This window comes from Cupressus sempervirens, chromosome 7 (assembly GCF_028749045.1).
Source record: "Cupressus sempervirens isolate cs-2001-9-10 chromosome 7, ASM2874904v1, whole genome shotgun sequence".
Taxonomy (NCBI): Eukaryota; Viridiplantae; Streptophyta; class Pinopsida; order Cupressales; family Cupressaceae; genus Cupressus; species Cupressus sempervirens.
The window spans coordinates 72,576,068-72,603,392 of NC_143124.1; the positions used below are offsets into that span (position 1 = coordinate 72,576,068).

General features: G+C 35.8%; 3 protein-coding genes across 3 annotated transcripts; all 3 read right to left on the reverse strand.

Annotated features, from left to right (window-relative positions):
* Positions 1–18,982: 18,982 nt before the first annotated feature.
* LOC149545553 (uncharacterized) lies at positions 18,983–21,898 on the reverse strand. The gene is made up of 3 exons (XM_089790712.1): positions 21,431–21,898; positions 19,864–21,321; positions 18,983–19,709 (listed from the first exon to the last, which is right to left on the reverse strand). Exons 1-3 carry the CDS (start codon positions 21,560–21,562, stop codon positions 19,149–19,151), a joined length of 2,151 nt encoding a protein of 716 aa, XP_089646838.1. The 5' UTR covers positions 21,563–21,898; the 3' UTR covers positions 18,983–19,148.
* Positions 21,605–22,341, reverse strand: LOC149545554 (disease resistance protein Roq1-like). Its single transcript, XM_089793800.1, has 2 exons — positions 21,800–22,341; positions 21,605–21,680 (listed from the first exon to the last, which is right to left on the reverse strand). Exons 1-2 carry the CDS (start codon positions 22,339–22,341, stop codon positions 21,605–21,607), a joined length of 618 nt encoding a protein of 205 aa, XP_089649926.1.
* A 24-nt stretch (positions 22,342–22,365) lies between these two features.
* LOC149545555 (disease resistance protein Roq1-like) lies at positions 22,366–23,636 on the reverse strand. The gene is made up of 2 exons (XM_089790714.1): positions 22,966–23,636; positions 22,366–22,852 (listed from the first exon to the last, which is right to left on the reverse strand). Exons 1-2 carry the CDS (start codon positions 23,505–23,507, stop codon positions 22,366–22,368), a joined length of 1,029 nt encoding a protein of 342 aa, XP_089646840.1. The 5' UTR covers positions 23,508–23,636.
* Positions 23,637–27,325: the final 3,689 nt, after the last annotated feature.

Genomic DNA, 27,325 nt, shown 5'->3' on the forward strand with positions numbered 1-27,325 from the left:
TAGACTTTGAAGACTTCAGAATCCCCATTGTTATCAACTTAGCTTGTTCATTTTCTAACAACTGGGCATATTCATCAAAAGTGAGTTTCTAATAAGAAGCTGCTAAGGTTGCCTTTGAGGCATTGAAATTAGAGACAAATGTGGAGTAGTTTGATGGTACCTTATTCTAAATTAGATAAATCAACCTACCATCCTTAATGGGACTACAACAATCATTAAGTTTTGTTCTCAACTCATTCACCATAATGATAAAATCCTGGATGGAATCAACATTCTTAGGATCTAGGGAGATAAGTTCATCTTCAATCTTGTAGACATCCTCCTCGGTCACTTTCCCATATAGATTTTTAAGGGCATCCCAAATTTCCTTGGATGTATCGTATTTTATGATATGATAAAGGATCTTGTCATCAACCCCTAGCCTAAGGATTCCTAGGGCTTTTCTATCTACCAATTCCCAAGCACAGATATCACTTTGAGTTACTTTATCACCTATGAGTTTGGGAAGAGATCCATCTACATATTGAGAACCTTCTTCATTCATTAATTCACACCATTTTTTAATTGACCGCGCGGCATAATTATGTGATGTTAATTTTGGAACCTTAATGTTTACCATAATGAAAGATAACAGCAAGAAGAAAGGCATACAACACCAAGGAACATGCCCCCCCCCCCCCCCCCCCCCCGCCCCCCCACCTCCCACACACCAAAATGAATTCTCTAGGCACTTTATACTTAGTGCATTACAATAGCCACCTGTCAATTTAGGGCATAAGTGGACTTCTGATTTTGTTGTTTACAACCTCCTCTTGGAGTTCAAATCAGTACTTAGCAATGTAGCTTAGATCTACAACAAATTTGAAGTTTGATCAAAGTAATACAATGTAAAAATGGACCAATTTATGAAAGCATTGTTTATGTCCACACAAGTCTATAATCTGATTGCAAATCTGGGAAGTAAACAAAAAATTGTGTGCTTTAAAAAAAATAAAACCTAAATATGTGTCCAGATGAGCCTGTACAGAGCATTTGAAGTTCCAAAATGTAGAATTGGAAAGGTACAATCACCAAAAACTAAATTTTTTGACAAATATGTGCACCAAAACTAGAAAATAATAGCACCACTAAAATTTATAGGAAATTATGGCCCAAATTAAAAATAAATGCACCTGATTTGGAGTCAGAATGACCAAAATATGGCTCTTTGAAGTCAGACTATCAAATCAAAAATGCATATGAAGAGGGGTCCCATTTTCCAATAATTGATGATGTTAGAAAATTGCAATGCTAAATTTGATAGTTTGGAATAAAATAGAAGCTCGACCACACCTATACGAGCATCAAATTAACATGGTTGACTCCAAAATATAATTTTTTTAATAAATTTTACCAAATGTGTAGTTCTCACTGGATGAAAACCTTATCACCTCAATGTCTGAATACCCAATCAATGAGTGTTGCATTCTGTGTGGTAGGAGATTTGTCAGAATGGTGAGATCAGGATTAAGGAGTGGCCATCTGCCATGAATTAATGGTTTATCTCCTTAGATTATGGATCTCAGTCAGAGTAAGAGCATTACGATGCCAATGATAGTTCAAAGCAATGCAAATTGCTATTTCTAGGTTGTTGCATTAGTGGTCAGACCATTTGTTGTCCCAATTTGCTATCGCTCTACGCTAATGTTGCAATGACTGGCATAATTGAGGGCTCAGGCTCATCTGCCTACAATGGAGGTCAATGTTGGATCAAATGGTCGATTAGACTACAAAAGGGCGATGTGGGATGGTGCTATCCTAAAATATTAAACATTGATGCAATAGAAAATATCCCATATCCACAAAAGCAATGATCTCTATGAATGATGAAAAATGGGTCGAATCACGGGGCTTATTGTGCGCAGAGTCAACAGATCAAATTAAGGCGAGTTTTTGCTTAGGAAGCTGAACAAAATAGTATTTACGCAACTTGGGAATGAGCTTAGATCACGAGTGCACCATCTCTTCGTAGATCCAATGAATGTGGCTCAAGTTTGTGTGATGTCGACCACTCGAATCTACTATGACACCTACGAATATTGTACTAATATAAGCCTCCGACCATAATATTTTCTCATAACAGATATTTGAAAACATGTACAAAATAATGCCAAATTTCTAAATCTTCAAATAATGACAAAATATATATAGATTTGAGAAAAGAATTGAAAATAGTGTTTTTTTAATAAAAAACCTCAAATCTATACCACCAAGATTTTTTCTCAGATTTGAATTTTTCCCAACATAGGAAAATTTATAGTAATTTTTTTTGGAAATGGCCACCTGGACGTAATGTTGGGGTCAAATCTTTCTCAAAATGCTCCCAATAATTGTGAATATCTAGATCTGAATTGTGGCCCTCCAAAATGTAGCAAAATGAAGCTCTCCAATGGCTATACAATGAAGCTCTCATCGCTTTGATATCATGTAGGAATTTTCCTAAGGCAATAATTCAACACCAAGATCAAGAAGCTTAATAGATAGCATAAGGGAGACTAATGATGAGAATCTCAATAATTATCAAAATGATAATGGATATCAGATGAATACACACTAGAAGTGTCTATATATAAAGGCAATTCACTGGTACAAAACCAACAATATGTTACTAAATAAACTACTTAAAATTGTGGATATGTGACTAATTTTGATCACGTGACCAATGGTAGTTTATTGTTGGACATTTATCTCCCAACCAAATTTATGACTAGACTATTTTAATCATTGATTTAGTTGTTTATTGTTGTTACTTTGTAGTTTATATGGTAGTTTATTTGGTAATTTTGGTATTATATTTGGTAGTTTTTTTGGGGTAGTATATTTGGTAGTTGATTTGATAGCTGATTCGGTATATATGGTAGTATATTTGGTAATATATTTGCTAGTTTATTTGGTAGTTTATTTAATCATTAATTTAGTCATATTAGGGCATAATATATTTGGTAGTTTTTTTAATTATTAATTTAGTCATATTAGGGCACAATGGAATTGAACCACCATCCTCCAGATGCTCTTCCATTTGAGCTAATAGCCTTTAAAGAATAATGCAAAAAGTTGACGAAGTTATCTTCCCAACATTAGATCCACCATGATCATGGTCACCATAACATGATATACTCTTCTCAAAGAACACAAATTTTAGTTATTATGAAAAACAATAATCTACATCTTTATCAATAGCAATTCAACAATTTTAAATTCTTCTATTCAAACATTTTAAAATTATATTTCATGTCAATTACACTTCTCTTAATTATTGTAGTGATAGGCTCTTATAAAATATAATTTGGAGCACTTTGGCCACACACAAGTATTGTTTCTTGTGCTAACTTCTCATAAAAAGATACAAATGATTATGAAATTTATGTCAAGGAGATAGAATTAAAACATCAAACCCCATTAAAAAATCACATCTATTAAAAACTACAAAACATAGTCAATTGAAGTACTCACTTTTTAACATATGGAGGTGTCAAAGGATCAAATATTTCTTCTTCCTTATGTTTAGGTGGGTGCTAAAAGTGTTCTTGGTGCTGGCATTTATTGAACCTTAGTCTACAAACAACATAAAAATAGGAATTTGATATAATAAGACACATGAAAAGAAAGTTTTTATGAATGATCTATAATTAAGTTATTCCTAGTAATAGGGAAAGTGGTGCCAATTCATAAATGTGACAAAGAACTAAATAATATGTTAATGATAACTTGCTTTAAAAGACCTATAACAGAAGGAAATAATGGACTAGTAAAGTTTGGTAGGAAATGTCTATGCTTCACTTGTTGATAACCTCAATTATAGGATCAAGTTGGAGATAGAGGAATTATTCTAGAAGTTTGCTTCAATTAGAAGTCATGGACAATTAGTACAAGATCTGAATTGTAATCCTTGAGAGTAGTGTAATTCAAAGACTTATGACTAATCTATGTAGAAATTTTTGAAGGTTGTAAATGTAGCTTTGTTTTAAACAATAAAGATTAGCTTTCATCAAGTCATCTCTTCTTATCCACTGTATGAATTTACTAAGCATCGATTAGCTAAATAGCTATATATTTTCATAGAACTCTCCATCTGAGAATTTGCAAAAGCATAACAAAAGGAAATCAAATCAAAGGTTAAGTCCTATCTCCATCTAAGAAACTACAAAAACTAGTAATAAGGAAAATTGAGATTACCAGTTTTCTTTCTACTTCGACACTCGGACTAGAAGTTAAATTGGTAACCAGAGTTAATTCCCAACTAGTGGCTACAATTTCAAGGAGCTTCAATATAAAAATAGCCTTAACAAAAATACATCGATATGTTTAATATGAACAATACGAATAGCTTACCTATAGTAGGAACAATAGCAAGGGCTAGTGCATTCCTTCCCTCAAGTGCTGAAGGGTTAGGGCTAATGTCATCCAAGCCCTATATGCTAGATATTAAAAAGGGTTATTTAATAGTTACTTAAGCATTGGTCAAACCTACAAATAACATAAAACAATTATATGCACTCTTGATAGGTTAAAATATATAGTCCAAATTTCCTTATGGTATATACCATCCTCTTCCTATATAAGTTCTTCATTGAAATGAAATTTATTACAAGGACAAAATATTATAGTGCCCAATGTTGTAGTTTCATAGATTTACCAAAAGGTTAGGCGTTGCATGTTGTACAGATGCAACCTCCTCCTTAATAAGTTTAGATGGCAGGTGGGGGAGAGTGATGGTCATGGTGATATGTCATCCTCAGGTTCTAGCATTTTCTTGTACTCTAGAGCTAAAACCTTTTGAATTGATTCAATCTTCTGTTGAAGGAAACATAACATAGAAACAAAAAATTGTTATGAGTACTTGCGATTTGCAATAATGTTTAACAGAAGTTTAATCATGTATATAATTTATCATTTTGAAATTAAATACCAAATTAAAGTATGAATTAACTATATCTTCAATAAACTATGTATTTTCTTTCACACATGGTCACTACATACCAACTCCCTACAGGCTAATGAAGCTTTTGGGGCATCTCTAACATACTCATCCATTGCATAAATGAATGATGCTAGAGGTTGATCATCAATTTGATTTACAATAGATTATATAAGTAATGAACCTTACACCTTCCATTAATCTAGTATCTTATAAGTTGATTAAATCAAAAATTCCATCAAAAAAGTAAAACAAACAAGAAAGAAGACATATCATTATTACATATTCATGTGGGGGAAACTTTAGTCTACGTCCAAGATCAACACCTTTGCAAACTTCATTGAATGATCAAAATCAATACAATGATCTCAAACATAGATTGATAACTCTTATCAATAAATCAATAAATACCTTCTTCACAATTCAAATACACTAACTTTGTTATATACAAAACATATATTGATTTCAGTAACACACAGATACTACTCATAGTGAAATGATGAGAAAATTGTTTATCCTCAAATCATATATTGAATAGCTCTATATGCTCTCTAGCACAGACACTTATAGAAAATAAGATATATTCTTTAGCTACAAGGGTCACTAACTCTACATCACTGAAATCTCATCCATTTTAAAACTTGGCAACTAATCATTCAGTCAGCTCTCAATACCTTACCACACACGCAGGTGTCTAAACACAGACACATCAGCTCACAAAAGGCACTCAATAGACAATTGTAAATAGTAATCAACATCCACTATATTACCACCACCAACAGCAATCATAATTTCTTCTTCTCACAAGGCAATGGGAGAGACGCTTGTAGAAGCTCAGTTGTCTGTCATTATGATTACCAAACATTAATGTTAAACAATACATTCAACTAGTCTAAACCTCCATCATACAGAATAAGCAAAGGAATCCAAGGAGTTCACGATGACATGGCATAGTAAATGCAGCAGTTACAAAACAGTAAGGTAGAATGAATGAGAGAATCAGAGGATGACTCACGATGCCAGCATGGACCAACATGTTGCCTAGACAACTCACAATAATAAAGTGAGTAACAGAAATAGCTAAGTGGGATTCAAGGACACCATTCATTAATCAGGGAAAAGTGGATAAGGGTATAGGACCATTTGCAACACTTGAGTTTCATGGTGAATATTAAATCATAGATAAAAATAGGTTATGTTTGTAATGTGGATACTAGTAAAAAGGTGATACTTCATGATCATTAGAACTATAAAGTACATGTTGTATGGAAACTTAGAAAATGAATACAAAGGCATGCCTACCTAATAGAAGAAGGAACTCTATCTTCAGACAGCTTCCATAAGGTCATAGTCAATCTTTTGGGAACTTCGAAAAGATACTCTATGACTGTCATTGAAATCACATTGACTAATATCAAGCTCATATGGCTCTTTTGAATGATAATTTTTACAAATCTCTTATGTATTCTTTCTGGTGAATTCTTTATCAGATAATTCAGCAAAATAAGTGTCAACTATTTTCCCATATATCTCCTTGCAATCCTTTTCATGTTTCTCAGAATTATGGACATCAAAGTGCACACATCCACAGGACTGTTGCACCTCAATTACTCTTCGTTCACTCCGAATCAATTGAAACCAAATGAGTTAGACCACATTAATAGAAAATAGTAGTAAAATACATTTATTTCCTGCTAGTAATTTAACTTGTTTTAAAACTTGAACATGTAACTTTTAAGCTAAATAGAATGCTTACTAATTATTTATTTATAATCCTCTACCTAAAGTAACGAATCATTTTGACAGAAACAAAATGGTGCCTTGTGCTAAAAGATGTATCCATATAGAAATTTCTACTTGAAAAAATCAGAAAAGATGAAAAAAATTAAAAATTTAAAAGATTTACCAATTTTAACTTTAATATAAATATCTTGCCTAACAAGCTGCAAATCTGAGAGCTCTAAAAGTGATCCATTTACTATAGAAAAATACATTGACCTGAGAAGAAAAAAACATGTACATAGTTAGACAAATATATCACAGATCCATCAAATTCGTAATACAATTTTATAGATTGTAATTGTTCAATGCATAAAATATTAAAGCCTAATAAATAGCTCAACAATTTACTACACCCTATGGACATACGAGAATATCAATCCTCGTGTTAGACAACTGGTTTGCTACAAATTAATAACATTCAAGAGTTTTTCAAAACCTTCAGTGATTGAACAGGCAGATCTTTTGAGCACCAATTTACTCTCAACCTGATAGTGAAGCCACGGGAAGGAGAGCCTTACAAGTGCTACTAAAGATCTTGCTATTCCCATTAGCCGCCTTCTTTCAGCAACAAAAATGACTCAATAAGTTAGTCCAAGTTCATTCTATATATTGTTTCCGATGAGACCAGGGCTTACAATACTTTTATATCCCTCAAGATCAACACTTGTCACAATCACAATTGAATCATCAAAACATGTACATTCATCTCTATTTTATTTATTATTAGATTTCCTTCATGTGATGTATGGGATATGTATAAAGAAGTCGCAAGAAATATTTTGGCAACAAAAATCCAACAAGAACAATCAATTTTTTCTTCTTCTGAATTATCTGCCTAGTGTAATCTTGAACAGCCTACAAATACTAATATTTAAATTTCATTTTAAGACACAAATTTATCCAGTAATGACCTTCCATGGGGAAGCTACCAGCTAAATTCTTGGCCTCTTCAACCTTACATATACATTTGCATCATGCGGTGTAATTTTGTTTGTATTCCACCTTTTACAGATTGGCAAAAAGGGAATTTAAGCTCGAGTGTAATGGTGTCAATGATGTATTTAATTTCTTGACAAAAAAACTACATAACCAAAACAACTTGTATTTAAAACAATAATATATAGCTCTTTCAATTGAGGCTGAGGTTGGCATTCCACTGCAATTCAGAGAATGATAAGGACAACTATTGGATAAGATCCAAATTTGAAATAAAACAATTTTTTAAATTTCTCAATGAGCGCCTCCATCTCATAGAGGAAAACCAGTGAAGTAATATTCCTACATAAATTTTCCTCAACATTTCATTAAACTCTTCCTATTTGAATTATACTATCATAATGCTTCAGCGAGAAAAAGCACTGCAGAGATTATCACTGCTACTGAAGGTTTCACCCACAGTTGCTCTTTTCCCTTAATTTTATGGTTATTATTGCCTTTGATGATGTACTTCTTTATGTGTAATCTAGGACAATTCTCTAGTTATAAAAAATGAGACCTCTTGAGCTAAGAGAGCATGGTTCACTCTCCCAATTTTCCAATGCACTATAGCGTAATGATAGTAGCAAAACTCAACCTAATGTATCCCATAGTCAAGCAGACATGACCACAACAAGGGCAACCCATAACCTCACTCAAACTTAAAAAATGAAATCAACAAGGGCAACCCATAACTTCACTCAAACTTTAAAAATGAAATATTTAGCTCTTGTTATCCAAAATCAACATACTCAAAATGGTCGAATTATGAAATTGCTAAACTATATACATAATAGCCATCTTTGCTCAATTGTTTTATGTAGCATTGCTAGTTTGAAATTATATTAGTAAAAATATTTATCATAGTTTAGTAGATATAGTTAAACTAAAATCATAATAATTAATACAAAATTTGTATTAAAAATATTTTATAATTAATTTTATAAAAATTACAAAAATAGAGGAGAAAAACCAAGCAGCGTAAAACAACAATCGCTCACAAAAAGTAGGCCTGCTAATAACTCTTCGCTTACATCAGATAAAACTTTTCAAACACTACAAGACCAAAAAAGACAAAAAAATGTAACTACTCACATCCATGCTCATACAAATTATAGAAATAAAGACATACTATTCTAAAAGAACTAATGCTGAAAGTGAATGAGAAAAATAATTATTGGATATAATATGGCTAAAATTATTTCATTAGAATCCTAAGAAGTCCAATCCACCTCAAATTATCAGGTAAGAGGACATGCCCAAGAAAATAGCATGTGTGATTTGATTAGATTTCATTTGTTTCTAAGGAATATGCATCATACCTTTTGATGTTGGATTCCAAATGGTTGATCTCCTCCAGAGAAGAGAACAATAATTTCATCCACTAATTTCCCCTGTTTCAACTCAACCAATAATATTGCCACAGTAAGTTATTTTGCCAACTAATTTTTTTAGTTGAACTGTTGCACTGAATTTGTAAACTTAAAACCAGCTCTAACACATCTATTGGATTTGTAATGAAATGATATTAACTGCTTTTCCTTGAAATCAATTTTGATGCTACTAGCTATATCTAATTTTGCTTAACTTAGTCTGGAAGTTGACCTTTAGAGGCTTGAAGGGTAATCCGGTTAAAATGGATCATAACAAAGAAGACCTCTCTAGCATAATGGCTTTCAACTTGTCCCGTTATAATTTCTTGCTAATAGAAAGGGTCCTCTCCCACTGGCCCTGTACTGTAGGAGGTGGGGGGATCCCTCTGCAAGTTTTGAAGATTCTTTGGGATACACTTGCTGGCCATACTTCATAGAACCTAGAAAATTCAGCTAAGCTCAGATCCAAACACATTTAAAAATAATTGAATATTTCCTTATACAAATATCTACACAAAATATCTTGATAGAAAAAGGTCATACTAAAATAAAAACATCTATGCTAACTTAAAAATTCAACATTATATATGAATTAGGAGTTAAGGTGGGGAGACCCTGAAGCCAAATTCAGTACCCACATGTCCAAGAAAAACCCTTGTATTGACTGTACCTTGAGCTAAGGTAATAACAATTGTAGTCTTCAATAACTCATAAATAAAAATTGTGCAATGAACAGAAAATAACATAAAATGGGATTAAACAATTTCACATTCATAAATTACAGATAACACAGATAACAGACAAACCAATTAGTTATACTAACTAATTTTAACATCAAAATAATAGACTATCCAGGGAAAATTTAAAAGACACATCGAATACTCAAAGTCTATATAATTGATCGAAGGGTACTGAATATGGACATTTACAATAAATATGCACATGTTAATATATAAACAAGTCCAGTAGATTAAATATCACATATACCCACCTATTTCAAGGAAACCATGGATCAAGCAAATTTCTCCCAAAAACTAAAACTACTGAAGAAAATCTTAGCTGGCCCATAGTTAAAACTCAAAAATAGGTAAGGCAAGATAAGTAAAATCCAAATAATTATCAAGGTCACCAAGATCCAAAAAATTCATTGGAAGCCCAATTGATATATAATGCAAGACCACACAAATTTGAATCCAAACCACTTAAATTATGCATGAACCACAACTTTCCTAATGAATACCTGCATCTAAAATCAGCCATGATTGAAGATGTAGCAAATACTTGCCTTAGAATGTAAATAGCTCGATACCCACTTCCCCGAGGCTTTGAAGGGCAAGGCGGGGATTGATGTAAACCTTGTTGAGGATTCTATTTCTCCAAATTAGCCTATATATGTAGGAAACATACCCCAATGTGCAATTTTGATATGCTAATGTGGTAAAAATGGATTCCTTGGGATAAGGTCAATATTGGTAATAAGTTGCTTATAATAGTGGTAGGGCTCTATAAACAACAATTAAGTGCTCGAGTTGTTGCAAAATTATTAAATATTCAAGGTTCTTGAATGATTTTTGAGCTCTTGTCACAATAATCCACCTCTTGTGTAAAAATAGGTTGATTAGTGATGCTGAAGGACGCAAGAAAGAACTTTGCAATACCATTATTGGATGCATCACCAATACTATGCTGTATTTCTCATATGTTTAAACAAAGAGAATAATTAACTTCCCATTTCCCACATTTCCATTTGCCATGGAAAAACAACGTTGAAATTTTTTCTATAAAAAAAATTCCCAAAAAAATGTTTCAATTTGTCATGGAAAATGGAATAAAGTCCTGAAATTTTGAAACTTGGAGAAAAAGTAATGAAATTTTGAAAAATATGAGAAAAGATTGGATGAAAATAATATGAATTTTGGATAGGCTTGAATCGGAAGAGTTTTGGTTAGGCTTGAGTTCTAGTCAGTTTACCATTTGAGAGAACATGCTTGAATTTAGAGATATTTTTATATGTGATTTTTTGGGGATTTCTGAGAAGAGAGTTGGTGTTTGTTTATGGTAAAAATTTCAAGGACTCCACAGTAAATCTCAACCACAAAATGGTATTGACAACATGCGCGGGGATTTGTGTCCCCTGACCAAGTGCTTCAATACTAGCAGTACAATGGAATATGAACTGTAACTTGGGTTTATTCCAGCACACTACATTTTGATAGAAATATAAATAGCCTCCTTTCCATAGTTATTTAGCATGTATCTTACCATCATGGAAGTCAAGGAAACCACATTCATGTTAAGCATTCTGAAAATTTAAATGGTTAAAATCTCATTGGACGTATTCATTCTACTCGGTGACTCACATTCCACTTGAACAGTTTGGTGAAGCCGTAATATGTAATATTTATCATTTAATAGAAGTGCCCATAAAAATATCAAAAGATAAAATACACATTTACTCAAGTTCAAAAAAGGTATACTTACATCATTGTAGTTTTCTCCTCAAAAGACCTATAACAGTAGGGTTCATTAAATAGAACATTTTGCAGTGTTATGCAGCTTTAACTGTTAACAGTTTATGAGAAATTGCCTGGCATCAACCAGCTAGTTGGCAAAACTACACATTTCACTGTCCTAACTTCTCCACAACACCATAACTAGGAACTACTGACTGCCATGTTTAGCAAGAACAGAAAATGCAATGACTTAGCTCAATTATCATCACCAACAATCCTTACGAAAACAATTGTTCCCTTTAAAATGATGGAAATAGGTTGTATCTCTCACCCAATAATTGTGGAGATAAATTTGGTAGCGTTGTGACTATCCCCACAAGCTCAAAGATTCTTGGTTACTCTAATAACTGTTCCAGGTGGTATGCTAATATGTCGAAAGGAAATGTCAAGCTTCTCGCTGTATCGACGAAGTATGGATTCCTTTTTTCCCTCTTTTGTATCATGCAGTACAAAGTTTATATTAGGGATATACCCATCCTTCATCTGGTTGGACAAATCCTCCAGTATTGCATTTATAAGCTTAAACTGGGGATGTGATTTATCTCCCATATGAAATGCATGGACCTTATTTCTAGCCTCAATCCAGCTACATCCTGGATCCTTTTTCAATCCAATGTCTTTCATTACTAATCTCTACATCATCACACTTACTAGCCCCAGCATAGATATTTGAGAGGAAGATATATAACCCAACATTATCAGGTTCCACCTTAAAAAGGAGTTCTGTCATATGTTCTCCTAGCTCTAAGCAAGACACTCAAAACATGAGCATCAGGTCTAAGTGGCATCCCCTTGATAAATTTGTAAGTTTTCTCCAACAGGCCTGCTTGTCCAAGAAGATCAACCATGCATGCATAGTACTCCAATGTTGGCGTGATTCTGTAATAAAAAATCATTTGATAAAAGTATTGCAGGCCCTCATTAACCAGCCCTGTATGATTACATGAAGATAGAACATCATAAAAAGTGACATGGTCTTGCTTGATACAAGAATTTTGCACTTGATTAAAAAGAGAAAGAGCTTGCTCACCATGCTCATGCATATCATAGTCCACAACCATACAAGTCCATGAAACTAAATCTTTTGAGGTATCATAATTTAAACCATCCTCCATCATAGATTTATGTATCTCTCTGCCCTATTACAGTGCTACCACCTGTGCACAGGCTGTTAAAATGTTTTGCATATGTAATCGAATCTGTTCTAATAGAAGTTTTATGCATTTTGTGAAAAAACATCAATGCATCCTTGCTATGACCATGCAAGCATATCCTACAATCATCACATCCGTTTTAGCATACATACAATGTGGACTTGCTTGCCTTGTTCCTTAGTTGATTCAACTGCACACACGCTGATAACAATTGCAAAAGTGAAGTGGTTTGGATTCATCCTAGTTCTTGTATTTGATGGGAAAGTTCGAGAGTATCACCATTAAACTCATGTCACGTACTTGTCAATATCATTATATTCCATGAGATTGAATTACACTGAGATATTTTGTCAAACACTTGGTCTCCATCCATTATGCTACCACATTCTACAATCATATGAACCAACACATTGCTGAGAGAACCGTTCCAGTTTATATGCAGCAGATTTCTCATTCCCAGCTTCAGAGGTTTGTGTTGAAGCCATATCTGGGGCCTTATATTTTTTCTTGTCAATATCTTGCTTAGTAGAATGCTGATGAGTAATAACTCCATCAGTAACAGAGAACCCCTTTGAAGAGTTTTCACTAGCAAGTTTCTGCATTAATGTAGGTTGAGATAAAATAACTAGCTACTCAGATAGAAATGGAATGAGTGAATTTGTAGTTTAATGTTTCCAGAAGCACAAAGGATAGGTTGAGAAGAAATTGTCGTAGAAACTGCATCAGAAGCCACTGCAGCTACAGCAGCAAAAATGCATCATTAGAAAACAATTTATAAGAAATAGACGGGAACAAAAAAAGATGAGATGTTTTGCACATGATGAAATAATAACCAATGAACACTTCAACCAAATATAACAACAAATTTTAAGCATCTTTCCATCCACCATTTAGGATAAGACGTCAATTTTCACTTTTCTTTATAACTTTTGTGCCCATCTATAATTTAGATGTCACTATGATTTATGCATAGAATGACCATTTATAACCTACACAAATGAGCCAAATTTTCATGTCAACAGGGCTTTCATAACATGGCACATAATCCGGAGGAGAACAAAAGCATCAGTTATATGTATGTAGTAAGCCAAAATTAACCCCGAAGTCTGCAACTACTGAGGCCTGTGTATGTAAAAACCCAATACTTGTAGTCCCCTCATCCAGAATAGTATATGAAACTCACAAATCTAAAAATGGAAGTCTGGTAGGATTTTTCTCCTATAAATTGTATGACTGACAAGGTTTGTAGTTTTGATTGGTTGTGACTTTGATTGGGTATGTTTTGTCCTTTAGGAACCACCACCTCTTGAAGCTGAGGAAAGTCACAAACATTCAATGTCACAAACTTTTCAGGTTTAAACATTCTTGCTTCTTCTACCTCGATGGTGCCTGCAACTCAAAATACATTCATGTTTTGATGTTTGCATTTATAAACAATCCTAAGAAATAGCAAAATAGCATAAGGTATCCTTTAAATTTATTACAATGCCAAAAAATAAACTACTTCAACATTGCTCTATTACTGTCTTTTGAGACATCCATAACTAATTCTTAAACATCATTAATTAAGTTAAAGCCACAAAAAATAGCACTCCTCTAATTGACCAATAAGGATACAACGATGCAAAATACATTATCAAATTAGGCCAAATAACATCAAAAAACTTGAAGCAATGTCGACCAGTAAATTTATGGTAAGATGTGTGCGGAAAAACCAAAATATATAATATTTCAGGGCAAAATATTGTGAAAGCCTTACATTGAAAAATGAAGCCTACAATTAGATGACTTTCAGCGTCGCTCTTAAGGTTGGTTCAAACCACTCAAGCATTTGTACAAATACAAAAACGAAAATCAATATAATAACAAAACTTAGAATTTTGTCCCATTATTCTAGAATATTTAGTGAATTCTAAAGCCTTTTTACAAATCCATTTTGATAAATATCTTGGGAACATTTCTATAAGACATCATCTCTTGGAGGCATTTTGTCAAACAATTAACATACCTAATCCAGAATCTAGAGATTTCACCAAACCATTTGCCACAACATCTAGCCAAAAATACTCTTATCCTTTATACTTTGATGAATGTATGATCCTTATTACAGAGCTTCTATATTGGCTCAAGTTGAATGGTTCTAAATCCTTTTCACCAAATCCATTTTGCGTACATCCTATAATTAGTCCGCGAAACTGCACTATTGTAGGTTACCTCAAATACCTATTTATGATTTCTATTTTGAGTCTCTTTCCATATATGATAGCTAATATGTGCCCTTATTCCTTTTTTTTGAGAGTGTGAAGCATGGTCAAATTTTTTACCTTTTTAGTAGCATTATAAAATATATCAAATGAATTTTGTGTGGATGTTAGAACAACACCCGATTTAGGAACAACACTTCCAATAGAATTAAGAGGTTTCACTTGTAGTGATAGTACAAATGAAAGTTTTCAAAAGACAACAGTCTTCATGATGCACAATATTTTCATAACTTCAAATTGGCAAAAAATGATATGGTCATAAGACCAAAAATTAACATTAGCAACATTGTATTTTTTTTAAAAATATATGCTTATAAGACCTAAAATTTATAGTGCTAAGACCTTAGCAGCATAGTTTTTTTTAATAAAATTTTGACATTTCATTTTTTGGAGTCAAAGAAAATCTTGACAAATATTTCTAAAAAATTGACAAGTAAATGCTACGAATATTCTAGGAAAAGAAACTACAAATTTTGCACCCTTGACAAGAAAATCTTTTTATTTTTTCAAAGTTGTCCTTCTTCAAGACCTGAATCATACTTCATTGATAGAAAATATAATTGTTGATATGGAATGTATAAATATACCAAAACAACCCAACAACAAATAAATCAATTGGGATTACCCAAGCTCATCCACGTATCCCCCACTTTGGCATAGATATTGTAAAATTGGGATATGCTCATTTGGGCTTCCAATTGGGTCATCATCATTACATTTGTTCCTCTTTCCTGCTAGGCCATGATTTAAAAGGTTGATTTTTTAAATCTCTAAGTTACATTCTCAAAAAATTCTATGTCGAATCAATTTAAGTCATCATCAAGGAAATCACTTTGCATTTTCACTAGTTCATTTCCTCGTTATTTCTAGTAAATCTGTTTTTTTCTTGTGATAGAAGTTGTGTTGATTTATGACATTGGTTTTGATTTTAGTATAGCACTACAAATTAATTCCTTGATTGATATGTTTTTCTCATAAGGCTTATGTATAATAGCTTTGACAAGGCATATATATACATAGCTTTGATGATGTGTAGTTGTTGCGTAACCTATAGATGTATATAGAAAAAAAAAATCAATTAATTGTTGGAGTTGAGGAAAGCCAACTCCGAAGACGCCAAGATCACTTGCATGCGAAATCTGTGAAAGAGAAGCCATAGAAGGGAAGAGCATGGAGCACGGGCAAAAAACCCTAAACGGACATGAGAGCCATCATAATGCAAACACAAGAAGAAATGTATTTACAATAAGAAATGATGTGATTGTTCAAATACAATGAGAGAGAGCCCAAATATAAAGAGCTCATGGAAGCTTGTAGAACAAGCTGGAAGGTGGTAGAAGATAAGTGTGACAACTAGAAGGGAACAAACTCCCGTGTTGTCAACAACTAACCACTACATGCATTAAATATTAAATATTAAATAAATGCATGACCTAAGTAAGCTTAAGCAATAGAATAAATAATTAAATATTAATTATTTACTCTAACACCCCCCCTTAAGTGCAACTTAGGGAAATGCCTTAAGCTCACAAAGCTAAGATGAATGCATAATGGGTCCCGGCAACAAGGTCATGTTAGGTACCCAAGTACAATGCAAGAAAATGCAACCTCTGTAAGCGAGGAAAGAGAGAAAACCACATGGGAAAAACCCTCCCCTAAAAAGAGGTAAGAACCCAGTGAAGAGCTGAAGAAGTCTCCAACTAGGGAAATTGTCCCCTAAAACAGGAACAAAGAGTGATCATGAAGAAGCAGCATCACTGAAGCATGAAGAAGTCGCAAATCTGCCAAACTGCTGATTTGAAGAAACCTCCATGGAAGAAGAAGGCACGAACAGAGCATGTCTATATGGTAGATGATCCATCTCACCGAAATGCATAGGTAGCCAGCCACTGCAATCGCCTTGTATATAGGATCAACCACTAAATACATAGTTCACACTATCGAACCATCGAACCATGTATGCATTAGAACACAGCATAATCCCCCCTTAATGTAGACAGGGTGTGATGACAGGCAACTGAGAAGGTGAGCCAAATCTCCTGCAAACGAACCAAGAACGAGGAGAGAGGAAAAGAGGTACAGACACTGATAAAGACACGGTCTAACTGACTCTGCATGGGCTAATGTCGTGGAAGGGACACTCACTTGACAAAGGGAGAATGCCTAAAACAGCAAACAAATAATCCCCCCCAAGGTGCTTTATGAAATAGTGCAAGTACAACTGACTCAAGACAACGTTCATGACTCCCGAAATGCAAAAGTGATAGTTTATCTCAGTGCGAAATAGAAAGAGCTTCAAAATGATAGCTACAATGATCATAACTGAAAAAGAGCTGAACCAAAAGAAAGTACAGCCAAAAATAAAGCAAACCATGCCAAGAAAACGATCCTCGGGCCTAAAACAGTCAAAATATCCACCATATAGCTAAAATGCCAAAACTATGATAGAAAGAGCAGAGGCCAAAAACAAAGAAAAAGGACTACATTTCTGAAAAGATGAGAAAACCAGCTTTCCAAAAATATAAAGTTTTCCAAAAATAGACATGGGATGTAAAAGATATGCATGCCGGAGTCAAAAACAGGACTTCAAACTTCAACAGAAAAAATGAGCAATAAAAAAGCATCAAAACCAAAAAATACCTGCACCAAAATCTCTGTCTCGGAACCAGCTTTTCGGCACTTCTTTCAGATCAGAAAAATACCTCCGTACGCAAGAGTTATGGCCAAAAAACCAAAGGTAGGTCCAAAAGCAATCAGGAGAGGTGCATGCAAGGGCTGATGCAGCGCTGACGTCAGCAAGTCAGACGATTAAATTTGACGGTTTGGTGGCCGTCGTAGCAAAAAAGAGTGCCACGTGGCATTGCCACGTGGTAGTACTGACGTGGCAGGGGTGACGTGGCGGGTCCACGTGGCAAGGTGCCACGTGGCGCCCATGCCACGTGTCACCCCCGCAGTGGCTACAGATGCTGACGGTGCTGCAATGCTGTCGGGCTGAGCAGCTGGCGGGCGGAGGCGGCCGCAAGGGCGGTCGAACCGGGAGGAGGTGGCCGCAGGGCGGCGAAGACGAAGGAGCCGCCGGCGGAGGGCGGCGGCCGGGAGGCGGCCGGGCCGCGGCGGAGCGCGGGCGGCGCTGCCTGCTGCGGCCGCTGCGGGCTGCGCGCAGGTGGCGCGGCGGCGGCCCCGCGGTGGCGTGGCGGCGGTGCGCCTGGAAATATATATATATATATTTTTTTAAAAAAAATCCGTCGCTGCATCCGTACGACCGTACGGCAGACCCCTGCAAGCAAAAAAGATTGCCTCCCGGAGCTCTGTCTCCAAAATCAAAAAACTTTATATGAATCCTGACTGCAAACGGCCTTCCGGATCCATTGGTTATGTCCGTTTGGGCTGAAAGTGCTCCGAAAAAATGCTGATCCCCTGATTTGAAGAAAAATTGCACAAACAAACTAGGGTTTGTGACTCCAAATCACAGCTTCAAAATTTCTTCAACGAAGCAGCAGCAGGAAGGCTCTGATACCATGTTGGAGTTGAGGAAAGCCAACTCCGAAGACGCAAAGATCACCTGCATGTGAAACCTGTAAAAGAGAAGCCATAAAAGGGAAGAGCATGGAGCACGGGCAAAAAATCCTAAACGGACATGAGAGCCATCATAATGCAAACACAAGAAGAAATGTATTTACAATAAGAAATGATGTGATTGTTCAAATACAATGAGAGAGAGCCCGAATATAAAGAGCTCATGGAAGCTTGTAGAACAAGCTGGAAGGTGGTAGAAGATAAGTGTGACAACTAAAAGGGAACAAACTCCCGTGTTGTCAACAACTAACCACTACATGCATTAAATATAAAATATTAAATAAATGCATGACCTAAGTAAACTTAAGCAATAGAATAAATAATTAAATATTAATTATTTACTCTAACAAATCTCATCCCATTTGATAATATTAGGGAGGCAATCTACTGATCTACTAACTAAATTCCATATTGACACTAAAATGGACTCCCTCCATGGCACCCACTGCTTAAGGGAGAAACACAATAAGAACTCATACAGAGCGTTCAAAATGCTGAAGAATGTATACACTCCTTTTTCCAGCTCCCCCACCTTAGCCAGGGACTCGAGCTGCTCACAGCCCTTGTTCATAGTACATCCTATCAACAATTTTATTTAATACATGCTGAATTTCCCATTGGGCAGCTCTCTGTGGTACAAGCTGAACTTCCCATTGGTCAGCTCTCTGTACACCAAACAACTTCATCGGCTTGAATGTCCATGGAAGACCTCGAAGGAACTCCTCATTTCGGTGCTCGTACTTCCTTCTCATTTGCATAGCATTGGTTATTACGATGGTTGTTGTCCATTTTCCTCGCGGCAGAAAGCAATTTGTCAATGAAGAAGAAATATTTGAGTGATTTGGATCAGAATGGGATGGCAATTTTGAATCTGGTTCGGGATCCAAATTCCATTTCCAATTGTCTTCAAGATTATTAACTTCGACTCTGGCAATACTATTGACCTCACCGCAAATGATGAGTGCATTCCATTCTCCAAGATTTTCCATCACGTCCCTCAAAGAACTGCAATCTTTAGTAAATATCTCGAAGTCAAAATCGAGAGTTAAATTTAGATTTGAGAGTGCTCCATGTACTGCTCTTCCGACCAAAAGAAGAAACTTTGAAGGCATACCCTGCAATTGAAAGCAATACAGGGGAAAATGAATGTTCTACTACCAATGGGCTAAGAGATTATGTAAGAAAATGAGGAGAAAACAAAACCTAAGGTCAATACCGAAAAGTCTTACTCTCTCGCTCTACTCTCAAGGGGAGTCTTGAGACCATTACCTTCAACATAGGAATCCAATCCCGTATTGATGCATTGCTACAAAATAAAATTTGCATACTTTGTATCGAAAGCAGCTCATCGATGCCTTGTATGCTATGTAGCTTGCCACAAGTTTGAATTATGATCCGTTTCAAGCAGCTCAATGGGACATCACTTGACAATTCCTTTCGCTCCGGACATTCACGACGGTGAAGTGTGACTGCTACTGCTTTCAATTCTCTGCACGTTTCAATTCTGAGTTCCACAACTTCTGTTGTTAAAGTTATGCTCTGCAGCTTCTCACATCTGACAATAACAATCGTTGCTGGGTAACTTTGACGTGGTTCCTGTTTACGCTCTAGATGTTCACAACCATGACAAATCACTACCACTGTTCCTAGTTCTTTGCATTCTTCTATTCTGAGTTCCACAAGTCGTGGCGGCAAAATTATATTTTGCAGCTTTCCACATCTGACAACGGTGATCGTCTCCAGGCAAGTTTGATGTACAAAACAGGGCAGCTCATCAAGCTCCGGGCAATCTGATACGGATACTTGTCTTAAATTATGACATTTGGACAATTGAAAACAATTGAGTTTCCCACATCCTTGAATGACAATCTTCTGAAGGCAAGTTGGATCCAACCTAGCCGTCACTGTTTCTAGTTCTTTGCATTCTTCTATTCTGAGTTCCACAAGTTGTGGCGGCAAAATTATATTTTGCAGCTTTCCACATCTGACAACGGTGATTGTCTCCAGGCAAGTTTGATGTGCAAAACAGGGCAGCTCATCAAGCTCCGGACAATCTGACACGGATACTTGTTTCAAATTATGACTTTTGGACAATTGAAAACAATTCAGCTTCCCACATCCATGAATGACAATCTTCTCGAGGCAAGTTGAATCCAATCTAGCCGTCACTATTTCCAAATTATGACACTGGGAAAAGAGAAGACTCTTGAGCTTGCCACAACCATCAATTGTGACAGTCTCCAGGTTTCTCAAGCCTTCAAGAGATGGAAATACCTCAAGCTCGGTACAGTTACGGATGCTGATGCTAACAAGCTTTTCAAGATTTAGGTTTTCTGGTATTGTTTTCAAATTTGTGCAGTTATCTAGCTCAAAATGTTTCGGCTTGAGAAAATGATGAACCGAAAAACAGTTGAAGGAGTCCAGACCCGCTAGGCGCAATTGCTCAATGGCGGGACACCTAGAAATGTTCAATTCTACCAGCAATCCAAGATCTGTCATTCCTGTCAGGGTTTTCAAACTACAAAAATTGTGAAGTATCAGTTTTTCCAAGCAGTTCAAATGTCCAACACCTAATTCCTGAAGGTCTTGGCACATAGAAATGTTGAGCTCTGTTAGCTTCTTTAGATCATATTTCTTTATTTCCAAACTATTTGGCATTCCCGATAAATCTAAACATTCGTCCAATGCGGTATCACCTATTTGGAGGTCCTCCAATTGGGTAGGCTCCTGGAACTCAAAATAAACTAGATTTATACTCGTTCAGAAGAAACCAGGGGACAAGAATAAGAAAGAAAGTACCGTTGACAATAAAAATTAAAATTTATGAACCAAATACCTGTGCGTGGCTCTGCGATAATGTTTTAACCCACATATTAGGGATTATTAAACATCTCAAATTGTGAAAAGGAATCCATGAAGGAATGCTTGGACGATTCCGAAAGCCAGAACAAGAAATTAGTCGTGTCATCTCTGGTGTCTGACCCCCCTAGAAAGTATGTTATTCGACAATTCATGGACTTATCAATAAATGAATGGAAACATCTGCCTTCTGTTTGAGCCAGGATGTCTCTGAATCCCTTGGATTCCTGTAATCACAGAAACAACTTACACATACGTTGTACTACGTAGTTCAAATATCATTTGATATAAAGCAGAGAGTCAAAGGACGAACACGCATACCAGATGTTCAAGATCTTCGGCGCACCATAACCGAGGGGAACGGGTCAGTCCATTTGCTATTTCTCTTCCTAAATCCCGGAGACAGTCATGCATTCTCAATACAGATCTCCTTTCCCCAAATTTAGCCCACAAAGGTATTTCCTCTATTTCTTGAACAAGACACTTGTCTTTAAGTGTTTCCAAAGCATATTGAGCGCTACATCCTGATGCTTCCCATACTCCCATGGCAATACTCTTCAATTTTCCAATGAAAAAACATGCAATGTCAATGAAAATTTGCTTTTCCTGGCAGTCCAGTGCATCAAAGCTTATTTTAATAACTTTAAGAGAGAGGGGTAAGCCTCCACAAACATTTAGGAAGGATTCAAGCACTATGCGGTAATCCTTAGCCGGCTGCTGTTGCCCGAAGGCATGCCAACAAAATAGGTCTCTCGCATCATCTCTGTCCATCCCTTTTACATTGTAGGTAGTAGTAATCCCTGCGTTTATCAGCACCCCTACATCACGCGTTGTAACAATTACCAAGCTGCGAGTTGACTTCATATTGTGATCCGACTTCTTCAGCATATCAATAATGAGTAGAGAATCTAACTATTGCACTTGATCAATATCGTCTAGAACAACTAGGAAGCTCAATTGTTGGCTCCGTTTTATACAGCGTTCAATATGACTCGTTCCATCCTCTATACAGTGAATGTTGAGATTATCTTGCTGATAGAGATCTTTGAGGAATTTCGTTTGTAAAGCAGGAAAACTGTTGTTCGCATAGGCTTCCCTCACATCAAACAGAAAACAAGCTTGAGTATATTCTGACCGTTTCCTATTGAACAACTCTTTGGCCAGAGTTGTCTTCCCCATTCCACCCATTCCGAAAATGCCGACGACCTGAACCTTGTCTTTGCCGGTTTCATTCATTTGGCACTGCCTTTCAAAATCTTCAACAACTTTATCAAGACACAGCCTTTCAAACTCTTTCACAAGCTTGTCAAGTCCCACTGGATATTTAGCTACGTGCAGAAATTTTGTCCTTTCAACTTCTTTTTGGACAGCCGACACTATATCTTGGCAGTCACTGATACTTTAAAAGGAAAAGAAAATCTTGAATAGAAATAAAACTGGCTACTTAAATCCTATAAGGAAAAACTAGAGTCTGTACAATGATCAAGTATAATGGAAACGCAGAGATCTTACTTGAAGTAAACGCTGATTTCGTGTCCTGTAATAAGCGAAACAGATCGGAGGGCTTCCTTCCACTCGGTAAGCTTTTCCATGTATCTCTTTTTTCTTTCATGTCTGGTGAATGCTTTAGCGTACTTCCCGTTTTCTATGTATCGAAGATCAGAAGGCTTTACTCCGTAAAACAACGGAAATTTTTTAGCTCTGCTCTGCAACATGAGAACCAGCTCCGCCAAACACCATGGTGACTCTGCGTATCGATTGGAGAAGATAGCAATATGAGCCGAGGCAGAGTAAATGGCATTCTCAATGGTTGAAGGAAATGAATCACCAAGCTTTTTCTCTTTGGAATCAAGAAATGCATGGACTCCTAACCCCCTGAGGGAATTGTAAAGCTGAAGGGTTACAGTTTCCTTTACATCAGGGCCCCTGTGGTTGATAAACACATCAAACAATCTTGGCGATTCAGAAGCCTTCCTCCATATGTGCTGAGGCACAATTCCAGACAATGCATGACGTCCCTCATTTTTAGGGTGAGACGAGGATGAGGACGCCATTGGTAAATACAAAGCAGGGCTGCAGAAAAACGTGTTGTTGCAGGGAAGGGCTGAGGCGATGGATAAGAGTGAAAATGTAGGAAAGCTGCAGTTGTTGGAGGTGAATCTGTTCCTTCGAAGAAACGATCTGGAAAAAGATAAGACCGGCACCGAGTACTCGAAACATTTTTCTATGTTTACCAAATCAAACTTTCTAGCAAAATCGTAAGACACATTTTCACACCTTTTTTCATTTTCTTAATTCAAACAATTAACCATGGTTCGAATCTGGCAGCTCAAATCCTTCGCTTCGTTACGTCTCGTGGGGTCTACTATAATTTTGGCCATTTGCATATACCAACGTTTGGTCTTTACTGGTGGGTGATCCCACAATAATGGGTTCCACTTTTTGACCAATTTTGACATTAAAATCAATATTTTTGCAAACGTCACGTTCAAGTGACTATATCTCCAAAACTATAAATAATTTCAAGATGACATAAACTAGTGATTTTGAATACTTTGTTCCTACTTTGTAACTATATTTTTTAATCTAAAAAAAAAAAATTTATGTCAATTTTTTTTATCTCTTTTGAAAAGTAGTACATAATAAAATTCAGTATTTTAAAGAGTGACAGTCCGTTTGACACACATAACTTTTTTTTTAGAAATGATAATGAAGTAATTCTTTCGGCGTTCGATTTGTAACATCAATATCCAGTGTCTACATTTGGTTTGATTTATTTTTGTTGAATATTGTATAGTTTATGAAGTTTTGAAGTGACACGAATCGTAATTTAGACATACGTTCCGTTTGACACAGATAATTTGAAGTTAATTTATCATAAACCTAATTTTTTTTTTTTGAATAGTAAGGTATCTCAATAAGCTAGTGCCTACATATTTTTCAAAAAAAATTTGACCTAATTTACTAATTTTCCCGAAGTGTCAAAGTCGGTTTATGTTTAATCGGTAATGAACCTATAATGAGTTAAACTCATATTTGAAAGTCTTAATGACTAAAATATGTATTAAAATTATAGTCGTTAGAAAGCTTGCTCTGAGCAGCACATTTTGACATTTTTATTTTATAGTAGGAGATCATTCTCCTGCAATTATGGGAGTCAAAAGAGCAAAAAATAAAAAAAAATAATGAAAAATGAGTTCAAATTTTCCTAATTTTGAGCGTTTGCTCGAACACTGTGTTCGAGCGAACATATTATGCATGTTTGCACGAACACATGTTCAGGCGAACATGTTCGTTGCACTTTCACGGCAACCGAAAAAATATATGGCTATGTTCGCGCAAACATAGCTAAAAATTTTGTGTTCGTGCGAACAATCAAAAAAGCCAAAAAATTATCAAAAATGGGCCTTGCGCCTACATGCATGAAACATCATTCGATCCACGAAACAAAAACCACCATGTCTCATGTTTCAATCATTGATTGCAAATTTTCATTATAGACGTCATTTTGTGCCATCAATCTCTGTATTTAGTATCAACCTGATAGTGCATTGCAGGCCTGTCTTTGCCACGAATTTTGTCCACAGATAAATCGAAGGCAGGTGAGAGATTTCTCAATATTTGCAAATTAATATTCTTCCTATCTTCATTCACGCTTTCATCAATATTTCTTATCTTCGTTCACATTTAATTGAATTTTTTAATTTATAACTTGAATTAATAAAAAATATTTGATTTTATTTTCAAATCAAATTCATTCGATAAAAATAAATGTGTCATAACTCTTTATGAATTCTCAATTTCTATAAAGAAATAATCTAAGGTTTTCATTTCCTTCTAGAACATAGATTAGATGATTTTGTGTTACTAATGGTCTCCTTGAAGCATGTGGCAATCGTGGGATGAAGACATGATCATAACAAACTACTAATGTTTGCTTTGTAGGACGTTATCGAAGACCATTGTGTGTTTGTCAAAACTATGTGTGTGGATTTATTAGATTAAATAACACTTCGTTTGGTGCTTAAAATGAACTTTTTATTTTCTACCTAGGTATTTATTGTGTTTAAATCTCTAGGAGTTGCATTGGATGTATCCTCTCTCCTCGCCATTCATGGATCTTGGGTGTAAGAGAAATCCATGTAACTTCTATAGGAGGCCTACCTTGGACCAAGATACTCGATATTGGGTATGCCAAGGGACGACCTCAGAGCGGTAATGGGCCAAAAGCCAGGTCAACGTTCCAGCCGCTATATAAAACTCGATTATGGTGAAAGCCGTGTCGACGGTATTGCTGAGTGATAGCTCTCCTCCAGTATCCTTGTGGTGCGTCAAACCTCAGTTCTCGGGGCTGGAAGACCTTTTGAGGAAGTTTATCACTCACTTGCTGAACGGAATGCCCTTACTAAAAACCATGGTTTAGTGGCCAAAATCCTTTCTATCCACTGGCTCAAGGGGTCACCCATGCCCGTGAAGACATCCTACATTCTCGCGGTCCTTAGTAGAGACAACAGTCCCTTGAGAAGTTATGCCCCTTGGGAAGCGGATCTTGGTAGCCCCGAGAAGTGAGTGCGCTGTAAGGGGGAGCCTGTGGTGCCAAGGTCCTAAGTTGTCCGCTCTGGATAAGCGCGACTGAACTTTGGTTCAAGTAGGAATTCAGTGGATACAATCCTAAAGCCTAGGTTGTGGTGTGATTGTTCACTTTTAACAACAGCTATTCTTGTCTTAATGTGTCTTGCATGTGTGTAAAACATAATCAAGATAAAAGCCAACATTCAAATTTACACCTTGAAAATTTGCAAAACCTTGTCAAAATATCAAACATTGTCAAAATATTACAAACTTTGGTTCAATACATTCAAACCTTGGAAAACATAGCAACTTGTGCTCCTAAATGTGCTAGGCAAAACATAGATTTCACTCTTGCATAGCATCCACTTGCATTCTTCATAGTTTGAGCCTCATACTTGCATCATATAGACTTCATATAGCACCTTTTTAGTATCCCTCATATTCACATTGCAATCATTAGCATTTAAGCTTGCATCCTTTGCATTTCACCTCAAAAATTATCACTTTGCACCTTCCATCTTGCATCTTTGCATACCCAACCCTCATCTTGACTACTTTAACCATCATTTCGAATGTCCTACACATCATTTTGAGCATTCATTTTGAATTATCTCCTTCAATGTGTCTCTCCCTCAGTGCTCTCTCCCTCTCCCACACACACACAAATACTATTTACTTGTGTCTCATTTTTATATTCATCCCTCCATCTATGTCTACCCCTTTCACTTCTCTCATCACCTATCCATTTTTTTCTCCACATACACCTCTTCTCTATATCTATATTTCTTCTCCATCTCTCCCTTTATCCATCTCTATCCCTATATCTCCCTCTCTACCTTCTCTTAGTTATATATTTCATTCTCACTATCTTTGTTTATCTCTTCCTTTTATCTCCATATCCCTCTTCTTCTCAATCCCTTCACCAATTGGGCCTTTTCTCCATCTCTATAGAGGCACTAGTAAAGTTTGACCCATTTTTCAACAAAAAATCTGGAAAACATAGCTCTTAGAATTGCCTTAGTTTCAGCCCAGCTTTCCAACTGCTACCTATGTCAAGGTAGATTTTGCTTTGTCATTTTGATCTTATCTTTTTTTGTCAATTTTTTTGATCAAGATCCAAAGTCTATTGTCATAACATTAAACTCTTAGGTTAATACCTTGTAAAGATTTCACCTACGTTCAAAAAACCTAATGTATACCGAGCTATCATTAGCATAATCATATTTCTAAATGTCATTTTTGACTTACCCTAGTGGTATATCCCCCTCATATTGCATTTTTCAAACCCTAACATCATTTT

Excerpts from the sequence above, each read along its gene's own strand:
- LOC149545554 (XM_089793800.1), bottom strand. The coding sequence starts at position 22,341 with ATGCTGAAGAAGTCGGATCACAATATGAAGTCAACTCGCAGCTTGGTA. Across the intron at positions 21,681-21,799 it reads ACCCGTTCCCCTCGGTTATG|GAATCCAAGGGATTCAGAGA; the intron begins GTGCGCCGAAGA and ends CTGTGATTACAG.
- LOC149545553 (XM_089790712.1), bottom strand. The coding sequence starts at position 21,562 with ATGACACGACTAATTTCTTGTTCTGGCTTTCGGAATCGTCCAAGCATT. Across the intron at positions 21,322-21,430 it reads TATCGCAGAGCCACGCACAG|GAGCCTACCCAATTGGAGGA; the intron begins GTATTTGGTTCA and ends TTTGAGTTCCAG. Across the intron at positions 19,710-19,863 it reads ATTGGATTCCTATGTTGAAG|GGTATGCCTTCAAAGTTTCT; the intron begins GTAATGGTCTCA and ends TTTCAATTGCAG.
- LOC149545555 (XM_089790714.1), bottom strand. The coding sequence starts at position 23,507 with ATGGCGTCCTCATCCTCGTCTCACCCTAAAAATGAGGGACGTCATGCA. Across the intron at positions 22,853-22,965 it reads GAAATCAGCGTTTACTTCAA|TATCAGTGACTGCCAAGATA; the intron begins GTAAGATCTCTG and ends TTCCTTTTAAAG.